This window comes from Marmota monax, unplaced genomic scaffold (assembly GCF_021218885.2).
Source record: "Marmota monax isolate L192 unplaced genomic scaffold, Marmota_monax_Labrador192_F-V1.1 WCK01_AAM20220418_F8-fsc01554, whole genome shotgun sequence".
Classification (NCBI taxonomy): Eukaryota; Metazoa; Chordata; class Mammalia; order Rodentia; family Sciuridae; genus Marmota; species Marmota monax.
The window spans coordinates 3,169-19,567 of NW_026692087.1; the positions used below are offsets into that span (position 1 = coordinate 3,169).

The 16,399-nt window shown below is 52.8% G+C and overlaps 1 protein-coding gene across 1 annotated transcript; it reads left to right on the forward strand.

The window, feature by feature from the left end:
• Positions 1 to 11,166: 11,166 nt before the first annotated feature.
• LOC124104019 (zinc finger protein 182-like) lies at positions 11,167 to 15,142 on the forward strand (the record flags this gene model as incomplete). The annotated part of the gene is given in 6 exon segments (XM_046460701.2): positions 11,167 to 11,720; positions 11,722 to 11,870; positions 11,905 to 12,043; positions 12,163 to 12,272; positions 12,347 to 12,523; positions 14,982 to 15,142. Coding segments are annotated over 6 exon segments (1,173 nt in total), but the record flags the coding sequence as incomplete, so codon positions are not given.
• Positions 15,143 to 16,399: the final 1,257 nt, after the last annotated feature.

Here is a 16,399-nt window from a genome sequence, read left to right on the forward strand (position 1 = left end):
GATGGTCACCAGCCAGGTGTGTCAGTGCACATGCTCTATGGTCACCAGCCAAGTGTGTCAGTGCCCATGTACTGTGGTCACCAGCAAGAATTGTCTGTGCCCATGCTCTGTGGTCACCAGCCATGTGTGTTTGTGCCCCTGCTCTGTGGTCACCAGCCAGGTGTCCCTGTCCCAATGCTCATGTGTGTTTGTGCCCCTGCTCTGTGGTCACCAGGCAGGTGTGTCAGTGCCCATGTACTGTGGTCACCAGCCAGGTGTACCTGTGCACATGCTCTGTGGTCACCCGCCAGGTGTGTTTGTGCACATGCTCTCTGGTTACCAGCCAGGGGTGTCTGTGCACATGCTCTGTGTTCACCAGCCAGGTGTGTCTGTGCCCATGTACTGTGGTAACCAGCCAGGTGTGCCTGTGACCATACTCTGTGGTCACCAGACAGGTGTACCTGTGCACATGCTCTGTGGTCACCAGCCAGGTGTGTCTGTGCACATGTACAGTGGTCACCAGCCAGGTGTGTGTGTGCACATGCACTGTGGTCACCAGCCAGGTGTGTCTGTGCCCATGCTCTGTGGTCACCAGCCAGGTGTGTCTGTGCCCAAGCTCTGTGGTCACCAGACAGTTGTGTCTGTGCTCATGCACTCTGGTTACCTGCCAGGTTTTTCTGTGTGTCTGTGCTCATGCACTCTGGTCAGCAGCCAGGTGTGTCTGTGCCCATGCTCTGTCGTCACCAGCCAGGTGTGTCTGTGCACATGTACTGCGGTCACCAGCCAGGTGTGTCTGTGCCCATGCTCTGTGATCACCAGCCAGGTGTGTCTGTGTCCATGCTCTGAGAACACCAGCCAGGTATTCAGTGCACATGCACTGTGGTCACCAGCCAGGTGTGTGTGTCCATGCTCTGTGGTCACCATCCAGGTGTGTCAGTGCCCATGTACTGTGGTCACCAGCCAGGTATGCCTGTGCCCATGCACTGTGGTCAACAGACAGGTGTGCCTGTGCACATGCTCTGTGGTCCACATGCTCTATGGTCACAAGCCAGTTGTGCCTGTGCACATGCTCTGTGGTCACCAGCCAGGTGTGTCTGTGTCCATGCTCTGTGGTCGGCAGCCAGGTGTGTCAGTGCAAATGCACTGTGGTCACCAGCCAGGTGTGTCTGTGCCCATGCTCTGTGGTCACCAGCCAGGTGTGTCTGTGCCCATGGTCTGTGGTCACCAGCCAGGTGTGTCAGTGCCCAAGTAGTGTGGTCACAAGCCAGGTGTGCCTGTGCCCATGCTCTGTGGTCACCAGCCAGGTGTGTCTGTGCACATGCTCTGTCTTTACCAGCCAGGTGTGCCTGTGCATATGCTCTGTGGTCACCAGCCAGGTGTGTCTGTGCACATGTTCTGTGTTCACCCTCCAGGTGTGTCTGTGCCCATGTACAGTGGTCACCAGCCAGGTGTGTCTGTGCACATGCACTGTGGTCACCAGCCAGGTGTGTCAGTGACCATGTACTGTGGTCACCAGCCAGGTGTGCCTGTGCCCATGCTCTGTGGTCACCAGCCAGGTGTGTCTGTGCGCGTGCTCTGTGGTTACCAGCCAGGTGTGTCTGTGCCCATGCTCTGTGGTCACCAGCCAGGTGTGCCTGTGCACATGCTCTGTGGTCACCACACAGGTTTGTCTGGGCTCATGCACTCTGGTCACCTGCCAGGTGTGTCTGTGCCCATGCTCTGTGGTCACCAGCCAGGTGTGCCTGTGCAAATGCTCTGTGGTCACCAGCCTGGTGTGTCTGTGCTCATGCACTCAAGTCACCAGGTGTGTCTGTGCCCATGCTCTGTGGTTACCAGCCAGGTGTGTCTGTGCACATGCACTGTGGTCACCAGCCAGGTCTGTCTGTGCCCATGCTCTGTGGTCACCAGCCAGGTGTGTCTGTGTCCACAGGTGATCACCAGCCAGATATTCAGTGCACATGCACTGTGGTCACCAGCCAGGTGTGTCTGTGTCCATGCTCTGTGGTCACCAGCCAGGTGTGTCTGTGCTCATGCGCTCTGGTCACCTGCTAGGTGTGTCTGTGCCCATGCTCTCTGGTCACCAGCCAGGTGTGCCTGTGCCCATGCTCTGTGGTCACCAGCCAGGTGTGTCTGTGCCCATGCTCTGTGGTCACCAGCCAGGTGTGTCTGTGCACATGCTCTCTCTTTACCAGCCAGGTGTGCCTGTGCAGATGCTCTGTGGTCACCCTCCATGTGTGTCTGTGCCCATGCTCTGTGGTCAGCAGCCAGGTGTGCCTGTGCCCATGCTCTGTGTTCACCAGCCAGGTGTGCCTGTGCACATGCTCTGTGGTCACCATCCAGGTGTGTCAGTGCACATGCTCTGTGGTCACCAGCCAAGCGGAAGTGCTTGTCGGGGCCAGTTCTTGTAACGGTGTCTTCAACAGCAAGCAGAAAATCAGTTGACGAGAAAGACAGTGAGCTCAATTTTCACATATCTCTGCCTTTTCCCAAGAACAGCAGGAAATGGCCAAACCCCAGGGACTAGTGACATTTGAGGATGTGGCTGTGGATTTCACCCAGGAGGAGTGGCAGAATCAACAGCAAGCAGAAAATCAGTTGACGAGAAAGACAGTGAGCTCAATTTTCACATATCTCTGCCTTTTCCCAAGAACAGCAGGAAATGGCCAAACCCCAGGGACTAGTGACATTTGAGGATGTGGCTGTGGATTTCACCTAGGAGGAGTGGCAGTGCCTGAACTCTCTGCAGAGGACCTTATACCGAGATGTGATGCTAGAGACCTACAGCAACCTGGTCTCCGTGGGGCAACAGGTTTGTAAACCAGACCTCATCCTCAAGTTGGAGGTGGAAGAGCTATGCCCAGCAGAAGACAGAATTCCAATTTGGAGCTTTCCAGAAGTCTGCCAAGTTGGTGAAAAGATTGAGAGCCAGCATCAGGATGACCAAGATCAATGTCTCTTGATGCAAGTTGGATTCCCTGACTACCAAGAATAAATAATGACTACCAAGAATGTAATGAATTTGGAAACACTCTTCATCTGAGTATAAGCCTTGGTATTCCACTCTTCATCTGAGTATAAGCCTTGGTATTCCAATACAAAGACCTCATAAACTTAAAACATTTGGAAATGATATGGTAGATAATGTAGACATGTGTGTCTGTGCCCATGCTCTGTGGTTACCAGCCAGGTGTGTCTGTGCACATGCACTGTGGTCACCAGCCAGGTGTGTCTGTGCCCATGCTCTGTGGTCACCAGCCAGGTGTGTCTGTGCACATGCACTGTGGTCACCAGCCAGTTCTGTCTGTGACCATGCTCTGTGGTCACCAGCCAGGTGTGTCTGTGCCCATGGTCTCTGGTCACCAGCCAGGAGGTCCTCTGCACGTGCACTGTGGTTACCAGCCAGGTGGCCTCTGACCATGCTCTGTGGTCACCAGCCAGGTGTGTCTGTGCCCATGCTCTCTGGTCACCAGCCAGGAGGTCCTCTGCACGTGCACTGTGGTTACCAGCCAGGTGTGCCTGTGACCATGCTCTGTGGTCACCAGCCAGGTTAGCCTGTGCCCATGCACTGTGGTCACCAGACGGGTGTGTCTGTGCCCATGCTCTGTGGTCACCAGCCAGGTGTGTCTGTGTCCATGCTCTGTGGTCACCAGCCAGGTGTGTCAGTGCAAATGCACTGTGGTCACTAGCCAGGTGTGTCTCTGCCCATGCTCTGTGGTCACCAGCCAAGTGTGTCAGTGCCCATGTACTGTGGTCACCAGCCAGGTTTGTCTGTGCCCATGGTCTGTGGTCACCAGCCAGGTGTGTCTGTGCACATGCTCTGTCTTTACCAGCCAGGTGTGCCTGTGCACATGCTCTATGGTCACCAGCCAGGTGTGTCTGTGCACATGTTCTGTGTTCACCTTCCAGGTGTGTCTGTTCCCATGTACAGTGGTCACTAGCCAGGTGTGTCTGTGCCCATGCTCTGTGGTCACCAGCCAGGTGTGTCTGTGCCCAAGCTCTGTGGTCACCAGCCAGGTGTGTCAGTGCTCAAGTACTGTGGTGACAAGCCATGTGTGCCTGTGCCCATGCTCTGTCGTCACCAGCCAGGTGTGTGTGTGCACATGCTCTGTCTTTACCAGCCAGGTGTGCCTGTGCACATGCTCTGTGGTCACCAGCCAGGTGTGTCGTACACATACTCTGTGTTCACACTCCAGGTGTGTCTGTGCCCATGTACAGTGGTCACCTGTCAGGTGTGTCTGTGCACATGCACTGTGGTCACCAGCTAGGTGTGTCAGTGCACATGCACTGTGGTCACCAGCTAGGTGTGTCAGTGCCCATGTACTGTGGTCACCAGCCAGGTGTGCCTGTGCCCATGCTCTGTGGTCACCACCCAGGTGTGTCTGTGCCCCTGATCTGTGGTTACCAGGTAGGTGTGTCAGTGCCCATGTACTGTGGTCACCAGCCAGGTGTGCTTGTGCGCATGCTCTGTGGTCACCCCCGAGGTGTGTCTGTGCGCATTCTCTGTGTTCACCAGCCAGGTGTGTCTGTGCACATGCTCTGTGGTCACCAGCCAGGTGTGTCAGTGCCCATGTACTGTGGCCACCAGCCAGGTGTGCCTGTGCCCATTCTCTGTGGTAAACAGACAGTTATGCCTGTGCACATGCTCTGTGGTCACCTGGCTGTGCCCATGTACTGTGGCCACCAGCCAGGTGTGCCTGTGCCCATTCTCTGTGGTAAACAGACAGTTATGCCTGTGCAAATGCTTTGTGGTCACCAGCCAGGTGTGCCTGTGCACATGCTCTATGGTCACCAGCCAGGTGTGCCTGTGCACATGCTCTGTGTTTACCAGCCAGGTGTGTCTGTGCTCATGCTCTGTGGTCACCAGCCAGGTTTGTCAGTGCCCATGTACAGTGGTCACCAACCAGGTGTGTCTGTGTCCATGCTTTGAGGTCTCCAGCCAGGTGTGTCTGTGCCCATGCTCTGTGGTCACCAGCCAGGTGTGCCTGTGCCCATGCTCTGTGGTCACCAGCCAGGTGTGTCTGTGCACATGCTCTCTCTTTCCCAGGCAGGTGTGCCTGTGCACATGCTAGGTCGTCACCGGCCAGGTTTGTCTGTGCTCATGCACTCTGGTTACCTGCCAGGTTTTTCTGTGCCCATGCTCCGTGGTCACCAGCCAGGTGTGTCTGTGCTCATGCACTCTGGTCACCAGCCAGGTGTGTCTGTGCCCATGTTCTGTCGTCACCAGCCAGGTGTGTCTGTGCACATGTACTGCGGTCACCAGCCAGGTCTGTCTGTGCGCATGCTCTGTGATCACCAGCCATTTGTGTCTGTGCCCATGGTCTGTGGTCACCAGCCAGGTGTGTCTGTGCCCATGCTCTGTCGTCACCAGCCAGGTGTGTCTGTGCACATGTACTGTGGTCACCATCCAGGTTTGTCTGTGCCCATGCTCTGTGGTCACCAGCCATGTGTGCCTGTGCCCATGATCTGTTGTCACCAGCCAGGTGTGTCAGTGCCCAAGTACTGTGGTCACCAGCCAGGTGTGCATGTGCCCATGCTCTTTGGTCACCACCCAGGTGTGTCTGTGCACATGCTGTCACCAGCCAGGTGTGTCTGTGCATATGTACTGTGGTCACCAGCCAGGTGTGTCTGTGCCCATGCTCTGTGGTCACCAGCCAGGTGTGTCAGTGCACATGCTGTGTCGTCACCAGCCAGGTGTGTCTGTGCACATGTACTGCGGTCACCAGCCAGGTCTGTCTGTGTCCATGCTCTGTGATCACCAGCCAGGTGTGTCTGTGCCCATGCTCTGTGGTCACCAGCCAGGTGTGTCTGTGCACATGCACTGTGGTCACCAGCCAGGTGCACTGTGGTCACCAGCCAGGTCTGTCTGTGACCATGCTCTGTGGTCACCAGCCAGGTGTGTCTGTGCCCATGGTCTCTGGTCACCAGCCAGGAGGTCCTCTGCACGTGCACTGTGGTTACCAGCCAGGTGGCCTCTGACCATGCTCTGTGGTCACCAGCCAGGTGTGTCTGTGCCCATGCTCTCTGGTCACCAGCCAGGAGGTCCTCTGCACGTGCACTGTGGTTACCAGCCAGGTGTGCCTGTGACCATGCTCTGTGGTCACCAGCCAGGTTAGCCTGTGCCCATGCACTGTGGTCACCAGACGGGTGTGTCTGTGCCCATGCTCTGTGGTCACCAGCCAGGTGTGTCTGTGTCCATGCTCTGTGGTCACCAGCCAGGTGTGTCAGTGCAAATGCACTGTGGTCACTAGCCAGGTGTGTCTGTGCTCATGCTCTGTCTTTACCAGCCAGGTGTGCCTGTGCACATGCTCTATGGTCACTAGCCAGGTGTGTCTGTGCCCATGCTCTGTGGTCACCAGCCAGGTGTGTCTGTGCCCATGCTCTGTGGTCACCAGCCGTGTGTGTGTGCCCAAGCTCTGTGGTCACCAGCCAGGTGTGTCAGTGCCCAAGTACTGTGGTCACCAGCCATGTGTGTCTGTGCCCATGCTCTGTGGTCAGCAGCCAGGTGTGACTGTGCACATGCTCTGTGGTCACCAGCCAGGTGTGTCTGTGCCCATGCACTCTGATCTCCTGCCAGGTGTGTCTGTGCCAATGCTCTGTGGTCACCAGCCAGGTGTGCCTGTGCACATGCTCTGTGGTCACCAGCCAGGTGTGTCTGTGCTCATGCACTCTGGTCACCAGCCAGGTGTGTCTGTGCCCATGCTCTGTCGTCACCAGCCAGGTGTGTCTGTGCCTGTGGTCACCAGCCAGGTGTGCATGTGCCCATGCTCTGTGGTCACCAGCCAGGTGTGTCTGTGCACATGCTGTCACCAGCCAGGTGTGACTGTGCATATGTCCTGTGGTCACCAGCCAGGTGTGTCTGTGCCCATGCTCTGTCGTCACCAGTCATGTGTGTCTGTTCCCATGGTCTGTGGTCACCAGCGAGGTGTGTCAGTGCCCTAGTACTGTGGTCACCAGCCAGGTGTGCCTGTGCCCATGCTCTCTGGTCACCAGCCAGTTGTGTCTGTGCCCATGCTCTGTGGTCACGAGCCAGGTGTGTCTGTGTCCATGCTCTGTGGTCACCAGCGAGGTGTGCCTGTGCCCATGCTCTGTGGTCACCAGCCAGGTGTGTCTGTGCACATGCTCTGTCTTTACCAAGCCATGTGTGCCTGTGCACATGCTCTGTGGTCACCAGCCAGGTGTGTCTCTGCCCATGCTCTGTGTTCACCATCCAGGTGTGTCACTGCACATGCTCTGTGGTCACCAGCCAAGCGGAAGTGCTTGTCGGGGCCAGTTCTTGTAACGGTGTCTTCAACAGCAAGCAGAAAATCAGTTGACGAGAAAGACAGTGAGCTCAATTTTCACATATCTCTGCCTTTTTCTAAGAACAGCAGGAAATGGCCAAACCCCAGGGACTAGTGACATTTGAGGATGTGGCTGTGGATTTCACCCAGGAAGAGTGGCAGTACCTGAACTCTCTGCAGAGGACCTTATACCGAGATGTGATGCTAGAGACCTACAGCAACCTGGTCTCCGTGGGGCAACAGGTTTGCAAAGCAGACCTCATCCTCAAGATGGAGGTGGAAGAGCTATGCCCAGCAGAAGACAGAATTCCAATTTGGAGCTTTCCAGAAGTCTGCCAAGTTGGTGAAAAGATTGAGAGCCAGCATCAAGATGACCAAGATCAATGTCTCTTGATGCAAGTTGGAAAATAACGAAGGTAATGAATTTGGAAACACTCTTCATCTGAGTACAAGCCTTGTTATTCCAATACAAAGACCTCATAAACTTGAAACATTTGGAAATGATATGGTAGATAATGTAGACTTATTTAGAAGTGAAACACGATAATGGGTGTGCAAAATTATTCTTCCATACCGAGTTTGAGAAATCAAATCCTGTAGTGAAGCCCTATGGATATAAAGAATGCGGGAAAGTCCTCAGGCGAAAGAAGCCCTATGGATATAAAGAATGCGGGAAAGTCCTCAGGCGAAAGAAAGGTCTTAGTCTTCATCAGAGAATTAAAAGTGGAGAGAAACCATTTGAATGTACTGCATGTCAGAAAACCTTCAGCAAGAAGTCACACCTCATTGTCCAGTCACACCTCATTGTCCACTGGAGGACTCATACAGGGGAGAAACCATTTGCATGCACCGAATGTGGAAAAGCTTTTAGCCAAAAATCTCAGCTAATTATACCGAGTTTGAGAAATCAAATCCTGTAGTGAAGCCCTATGGATATAAAGAATGCGGGAAAGTCCTCAGGCGAAAGAAAGGTCTTAGTCTTCATCAGAGAATTAAAAATGGAGAGAATTATACCGAAAGTCCTCAGGCGAAAGAAAGGTCTTAGTCTTCATCAGAGAATTAAAAATGGAGAGAAACCATTTGAATGTACTGCATGTCGGAAAACCTTCAGCAAGAAGTCACACCTCATTGTCCACTGGAGGACTCATTCAGGGGAGAAACCATTTGCATGCACCGAATGTGGAAAAGCTTTTAGCCAAAAATCTCAGCTAATTATACCGAGTTTGAGAAATCAAATCCTGTAGTGAAGCCCTATGGATATAAAGAATGCGGGAAAGTCCTCAGGCAAAAGAAGCCCTATGGATATAAAGAATGCGGGAAAGTCCTCAGGCGAAAGAAAGGTCTTAGTCTTCATCAGAGAATTAAAAATGGAGAGAAACCATTTGAATGTACTGCATGTCGGAACTGCATGTCGGAAAACCTCATAAACTTGAAACTTTTGGAAATGATATGGTAGATAATGTAGACTTATTTAGAAGTGCATTTAGAAGTGCTGTGGAAAAGAAACAAGATAATGGGTGTAAACTTTTGGAAATGATATGGTAGATAATGTAGACTTATTTAGAAGTGCATTTAGAAGTGCTGTGGAAAAGAAACAAGATAATGGGTGTGCAAAATTATTCTTCCATACCGAGTTTGAGAAATCAAATCCTGTAGTGAAGCCCTATGGATATAAAGAATGCGGGAAAGTCCTCAGGCGAAAGAAGCCCTATGGATATAAAGAATGCGGGAAAGTCCTCAGGCGAAAGAAAGGTCTTAGTCTTCATCAGAGAATTAAAAATGGAGAGAAACCATTTGAATGTACTGCATGTCGGAAAACCTTCAGCAAGAAGTCACACCTCATGTCCACATGTCTCTGCCCATGCTCTGTGGTCACCAGCCAGGTGTGTCAGTGCCCATGCTCTGTGGTCACCAGCCAGGTGTGCCTGTGCACATGTACTGCGGTCACCAGCAAGGTCTGTCTGTGACCATGGTCTGTGGTCACCACCCAGGTGTGTCTGTGCGCATGGTCTCTGGTCACCAGCCATGAGGTCCTCTGCACGTGCGCTGTGGTTACCAGCCAGGTGTGTCTGTGCACATGCTGTGTCGTCACCAGCCAGGTGTGTCTGTGCACATGTACTGCGGTCACCAGCCAGGTCTGTCTGTGACCATGCTCTGTGGTCACCACCCAGGTGTGTCTGTGCCCATGCTCTCTGGTCACCAGCCAGGTGTGTCTGTGCACATGCTCTGTCGTTACCAGCCAGGTGTGTCTGTGCACATGTACTGTGGACACTAGCCAGTTCTGTCTGTGACCATGCTCTGTGGTCACCAGGCAGGTGTGTCTGTGCCCATGCTCTCTGGTCACCAGCCAGGAGGTCCTCTGCACGTGCACTGTGGTTACCAGCCAGGTGTGCCTGTGACCATGCTCTGTGGTCACCAGCCAGGTGTGTCTGTGCCCATGCTCTCTGGTCACCAGCCAGGAGGTCCTCTGCACGTGCACTGTGGTTACCAGGCAGGTGTGCCTGTGACAATGCTCTGTGGTCACCAGCCAGCTTAGCCTGTACAGAATGCACTGTGGTCACCAGACAGGTGTGTCTGTGCCCATGCTCTGTGGTCACCAGCCAGGTGTGTCTGTGCCGATGCTCTGTGGTCACCAGCCGTGTGTGTGTGCCCAAGCTCTGTGGTCACCAGCCAGGTGTGTCATTGCCCAAGTACTGTGGTCACCAGCCATGTGTGTCTGTGCCCATGCTCTGTGGTCAGCAGCCAGGTGTGACTGTGCACATGCTCTGTGGTCACCAGCCAGGTGTGTCTGTGCCCATGCACTCTGATCACCTGCCAGGTGTGTCTGTACCCATGCTCTGTCGTCACCAGCCAGGTGTGCCTGTGCACATGTACTGCGGTCACCAGCAAGGTCTGTCTGTGACCATGGTCTGTGGTCACCACCCAGGTGTGTCTGTGCTCATGGTCTCTGGTCACCAGCCATGAGGTCCTCTGCACGTGCACTGTGGTTACCAGCCAGGTGTGTCTGTGCACATGCTGTGTCGTCACCAGCCAGGTGTGTCTGTGCACATGTACTGTGGTCACCAGCCAAGACTGTCTGTGACCATGCTCTATGGTCACCAGCCAGGTGTGTCTGTGCCCATGCTCTCTGGTCACCAGCCAGGAGGTCCTCTGTACGTGCACTGTGGTTACCAGCCAGGTGTGCCTGTGACCATGCTCTATGGTCACCGGCCAGGTTAGCCTGTGCCCATGCACTGTGGTCAGCAGACAGGTGTGTCTCTGCCCATGCTCTGTGGTCACCAGCCAGGTGTGTCTGTGTCCATGCTCTGTGGTCACCAGCCAGGTGTGTCAGTGCAAATGCACTGTGGTCATTAGCCAGGTGTGTCTCTGCCCGTGCTCTGTGGTCACCAGCCAGGTGTGTCAGTGCCCATGTACTGTCGTCACCAGCCAGGTTTGTCTGTGCCCATGCTCTGTGGTCACCAGCCAGGTGTGTCTGTGCACATGCTCTGTCTTTACCAGCCAGGTGTGCCTGTGCACATGCTCTATGGTCACCAGCCAGGTGTGTCTGTGCACATGTTCTGTGTTCACCCTCCAGGTGTGTCTGTGCCCATGTACAGTGGTCACCAGTCATGTGTGTCTGTGCCCATGCTCTGTGGTCACCAGCCAGGTGTGTCAGTGTCCATGCTCTGTGGTCACCAGCCATGTGTGTCTGTGCCCATGCTCTGTGGTCACCAGCCAGGTGTGTCTGTGCACATGTACTGCGGTCATCAGCCAGGTCTGTCTGTGACCATGCTCTGTGGTCAGCAGCCAGGTGTGCCTGTGCCCATGCTCTGTGTTCACCAGCCAGGTGTGCCTGTGGACATGCTCTGTGGTCACCATCCAGGTGTGTCAGTGCACATGCTCTGTGGTCACCAGCCAAGCGGAAGTGCTTGTCGGGGCCAGTTCTTGTAACGGTCTCTTCAACAGCAAGCAGAAAATCAGTTGACGAGAAAGACAGTGAGCTCAATTTTCACATATCTCTGCCTTTTCCCAAGAACAGCAGGAAATGGCCAAACCCCAGGGACTAGTGACATTTGAGGATGTGGCTGTGGATTTCACCCAGGAGGAGTGGCAGTGCCTGAACTCTCTGCAGAGGACCTTATACCGAGATGTGATGCTAGAGACCTACAGCAACCTGGTCTCCCTGGGGCAACAGGTTTGTAAACCAGACCTCATCCTCAAGTTGGAGGTGGAAGAGCTATGCCCAGCAGAAGACAGAATTCCAATTTGGAGCTTTCCAGAAGTCTGCCAAGTTGGTGAAAAGATTGAGAGCCAGCATCAGGATGACCAAGATCAATGTCTCTTGATGCAAGTTGGATTCCCTGACAAGAAAATAATGACTACCAAGAATGGCCACGAATGTAATGAATTTGGAAACACTCTTCATCTGAGTACAAGCCTTGGTATTCCAATACAAAGACCTCATGAACTTGAAACATTTGGAAAGTGCTGTGGAAAAGAAACACGATAATGGGTGTGCAAAATTATTCTTCCATACCGAGTTTGAGAAATCAAATCCTGTAGTGAAGCCCTATGGATATAAAGGATGCGGGAAAGTCCTCAGGCGAAAGAAGCCCTTTGGATATAAAGAATGCGGTAAAGTCCTCAGGCGAAAGAAAGGTCTTAGTCTTCAAAAATGGAGAGAAACCATTTGAATGTACTGCGTGTCGGAAAACCTTCAGCAAGACGTCACAGCTCATTGTCCACTGGAGGACTCATACAGGGGAGAAGCCCTATGGATATAAAGAATGCGGGAAAGTCCTCAGGCGAAAGAAGCCCTATGGATATAAAGAATGTGGGAAAGTCCTCAGGCGAAAGAAAGTTCTTAGTCAATTAAAAATGGAGAGAAACCATTTGAATGTACTGCATGTCGGAAAACCTTCAGCAAGAAGTCACACCTCATTGTCCACTGGAGGACTCATTCAGGGGAGAAACCATTTGCATGCACCGAATGTGGAAAAGCTTTTAGCCAAAAAACTCAGCTAATTATACCGAGTTTGAGAAATCAAATCCTGTAGTAAAGCCCTATGGATATAAAGAATGCGGGAAAGTCGTCAGGCGAAAGAAAGGTCTTAGTCTTCATCAGAGAATTAAAAATGGAGAGAAACCATTTGAATGTACTGCATGTCGGAAAACCTTCAGCAAGAAGTCACACCTCATTGTCCACTGGAGGACTCATTCAGGGGAGAAACCATTTGCATGCACCGAATGTGGAAAAGCTTTTAGCCAAAAATCTCAGCTAATTATACCGAGTTTGAGAAATCAAATCCTGTAATGAAGCCCTATGGATATAATTAATGGGGGAAAGTCCTCAGGCGAAAGAAGCCCTATGGATATAAAGAATGCGGGAAAGTCCTCAGGCGAAAGAAAGGTCTTAGTCTTCATCAGAGAATTAAAAATGGAGAGAAACCATTTGAATGTACTGCATGTCGGAAAACCTTCAGCAAGATGTCACACTTCATGTCCACATGTCTCTGCCCATGCTCTGTGGTCACCAGCCAGGTGTGTCAGTGCCCATGTACTGTGGTCACCAGCCAGGTTTGTCTCTGCCCATGCTCTGTGGTCACCAGCCAGGTGTGTCAGTGCCCATGCTCTGTGGTCACCAGCCAGGTGTGCCTGTGCACATGTACTGCGGTCACCAGCAAGGTCTGTCTGTGACCATGGTCTGTGGTCACCACCCAGGTGTGTCTGTGCGCATGGTCTCTGGTCACCAGCCATGAGGTCCTCTGCACGTGCGCTGTGGTTACCAGCCAGGTGTGTCTGTGCACATGCTGTGTCGTCACCAGCCAGGTGTGTCTGTGCACATGTACTGCGGTCACCAGCCAGGTCTGTCTGTGACCATGCTCTGTGGTCACCACCCAGGTGTGTCTGTGCCCATGCTCTCTGGTCACCAGCCAGGTGTGTCTGTGCACATGCTCTGTCGTTACCAGCCAGGTGTGTCTGTGCACATGTACTGTGGACACTAGCCAGTTCTGTCTGTGACCATGCTCTGTGGTCACCAGGCAGGTGTGTCTGTGCCCATGCTCTCTGGTCACCAGCCAGGAGGTCCTCTGCACGTGCACTGTGGTTACCAGCCAGGTGTGCCTGTGACCATGCTCTGTGGTCACCAGCCAGGTGTGTCTGTGCCCATGCTCTCTGGTCACCAGCCAGGAGGTCCTCTGCACGTGCACTGTGGTTACCAGGCAGGTGTGCCTGTGACAATGCTCTGTGGTCACCAGCCAGCTTAGCCTGTACAGAATGCACTGTGGTCACCAGACAGGTGTGTCTGTGCCCATGCTCTGTGGTCACCAGCCAGGTGTGTCTGTGCCGATGCTCTGTGGTCACCAGCCGTGTGTGTGTGCCCAAGCTCTGTGGTCACCAGCCAGGTGTGTCATTGCCCAAGTACTGTGGTCACCAGCCATGTGTGTCTGTGCCCATGCTCTGTGGTCAGCAGCCAGGTGTGACTGTGCACATGCTCTGTGGTCACCAGCCAGGTGTGTCTGTGCCCATGCACTCTGATCACCTGCCAGGTGTGTCTGTACCCATGCTCTGTCGTCACCAGCCAGGTGTGCCTGTGCACATGTACTGCGGTCACCAGCAAGGTCTGTCTGTGACCATGGTCTGTGGTCACCACCCAGGTGTGTCTGTGCTCATGGTCTCTGGTCACCAGCCATGAGGTCCTCTGCACGTGCACTGTGGTTACCAGCCAGGTGTGTCTGTGCACATGCTGTGTCGTCACCAGCCAGGTGTGTCTGTGCACATGTACTGTGGTCACCAGCCAAGACTGTCTGTGACCATGCTCTATGGTCACCAGCCAGGTGTGTCTGTGCCCATGCTCTCTGGTCACCAGCCAGGAGGTCCTCTGTACGTGCACTGTGGTTACCAGCCAGGTGTGCCTGTGACCATGCTCTATGGTCACCGGCCAGGTTAGCCTGTGCCCATGCACTGTGGTCAGCAGACAGGTGTGTCTCTGCCCATGCTCTGTGGTCACCAGCCAGGTGTGTCTGTGTCCATGCTCTGTGGTCACCAGCCAGGTGTGTCAGTGCAAATGCACTGTGGTCATTAGCCAGGTGTGTCTCTGCCCGTGCTCTGTGGTCACCAGCCAGGTGTGTCAGTGCCCATGTACTGTCGTCACCAGCCAGGTTTGTCTGTGCCCATGCTCTGTGGTCACCAGCCAGGTGTGTCTGTGCACATGCTCTGTCTTTACCAGCCAGGTGTGCCTGTGCACATGCTCTATGGTCACCAGCCAGGTGTGTCTGTGCACATGTTCTGTGTTCACCCTCCAGGTGTGTCTGTGCCCATGTACAGTGGTCACCAGTCATGTGTGTCTGTGCCCATGCTCTGTGGTCACCAGCCAGGTGTGTCAGTGTCCATGCTCTGTGGTCACCAGCCATGTGTGTCTGTGCCCATGCTCTGTGGTCACCAGCCAGGTGTGTCTGTGCACATGTACTGCGGTCATCAGCCAGGTCTGTCTGTGACCATGCTCTGTGGTCAGCAGCCAGGTGTGCCTGTGCCCATGCTCTGTGTTCACCAGCCAGGTGTGCCTGTGGACATGCTCTGTGGTCACCATCCAGGTGTGTCAGTGCACATGCTCTGTGGTCACCAGCCAAGCGGAAGTGCTTGTCGGGGCCAGTTCTTGTAACGGTCTCTTCAACAGCAAGCAGAAAATCAGTTGACGAGAAAGACAGTGAGCTCAATTTTCACATATCTCTGCCTTTTCCCAAGAACAGCAGGAAATGGCCAAACCCCAGGGACTAGTGACATTTGAGGATGTGGCTGTGGATTTCACCCAGGAGGAGTGGCAGTGCCTGAACTCTCTGCAGAGGACCTTATACCGAGATGTGATGCTAGAGACCTACAGCAACCTGGTCTCCCTGGGGCAACAGGTTTGTAAACCAGACCTCATCCTCAAGTTGGAGGTGGAAGAGCTATGCCCAGCAGAAGACAGAATTCCAATTTGGAGCTTTCCAGAAGTCTGCCAAGTTGGTGAAAAGATTGAGAGCCAGCATCAGGATGACCAAGATCAATGTCTCTTGATGCAAGTTGGATTCCCTGACAAGAAAATAATGACTACCAAGAATGGCCACGAATGTAATGAATTTGGAAACACTCTTCATCTGAGTACAAGCCTTGGTATTCCAATACAAAGACCTCATGAACTTGAAACATTTGGAAAGTGCTGTGGAAAAGAAACACGATAATGGGTGTGCAAAATTATTCTTCCATACCGAGTTTGAGAAATCAAATCCTGTAGTGAAGCCCTATGGATATAAAGGATGCGGGAAAGTCCTCAGGCGAAAGAAGCCCTTTGGATATAAAGAATGCGGTAAAGTCCTCAGGCGAAAGAAAGGTCTTAGTCTTCAAAAATGGAGAGAAACCATTTGAATGTACTGCGTGTCGGAAAACCTTCAGCAAGACGTCACAGCTCATTGTCCACTGGAGGACTCATACAGGGGAGAAGCCCTATGGATATAAAGAATGCGGGAAAGTCCTCAGGCGAAAGAAGCCCTATGGATATAAAGAATGTGGGAAAGTCCTCAGGCGAAAGAAAGTTCTTAGTCTTCATCAGAGAATTAAAAATGGAGAGAAACCATTTGAATGTACTGCATGTCGGAAAACCTTCAGCAAGAAGTCACACCTCATTGTCCACTGGAGGACTCATTCAGGGGAGAAACCATTTGCATGCACCGAATGTGGAAAAGCTTTTAGCCAAAAAACTCAGCTAATTATACCGAGTTTGAGAAATCAAATCCTGTAGTAAAGCCCTATGGATATAAAGAATGCGGGAAAGTCGTCAGGCGAAAGAAAGGTCTTAGTCTTCATCAGAGAATTAAAAATGGAGAGAAACCATTTGAATGTACTGCATGTCGGAAAACCTTCAGCAAGAAGTCACACCTCATTGTCCACTGGAGGACTCATTCAGGGGAGAAACCATTTGCATGCACCGAATGTGGAAAAGCTTTTAGCCAAAAATCTCAGCTAATTATACCGAGTTTGAGAAATCAAATCCTGTAATGAAGCCCTATGGATATAATTAATGGGGGAAAGTCCTCAGGCGAAAGAAGCCCTATGGATATAAAGAATGCGGGAAAGTCCTCAGGCGAAAGAAAGGTCTTAGTCTTCATCAGAGAATTAAAAATGGA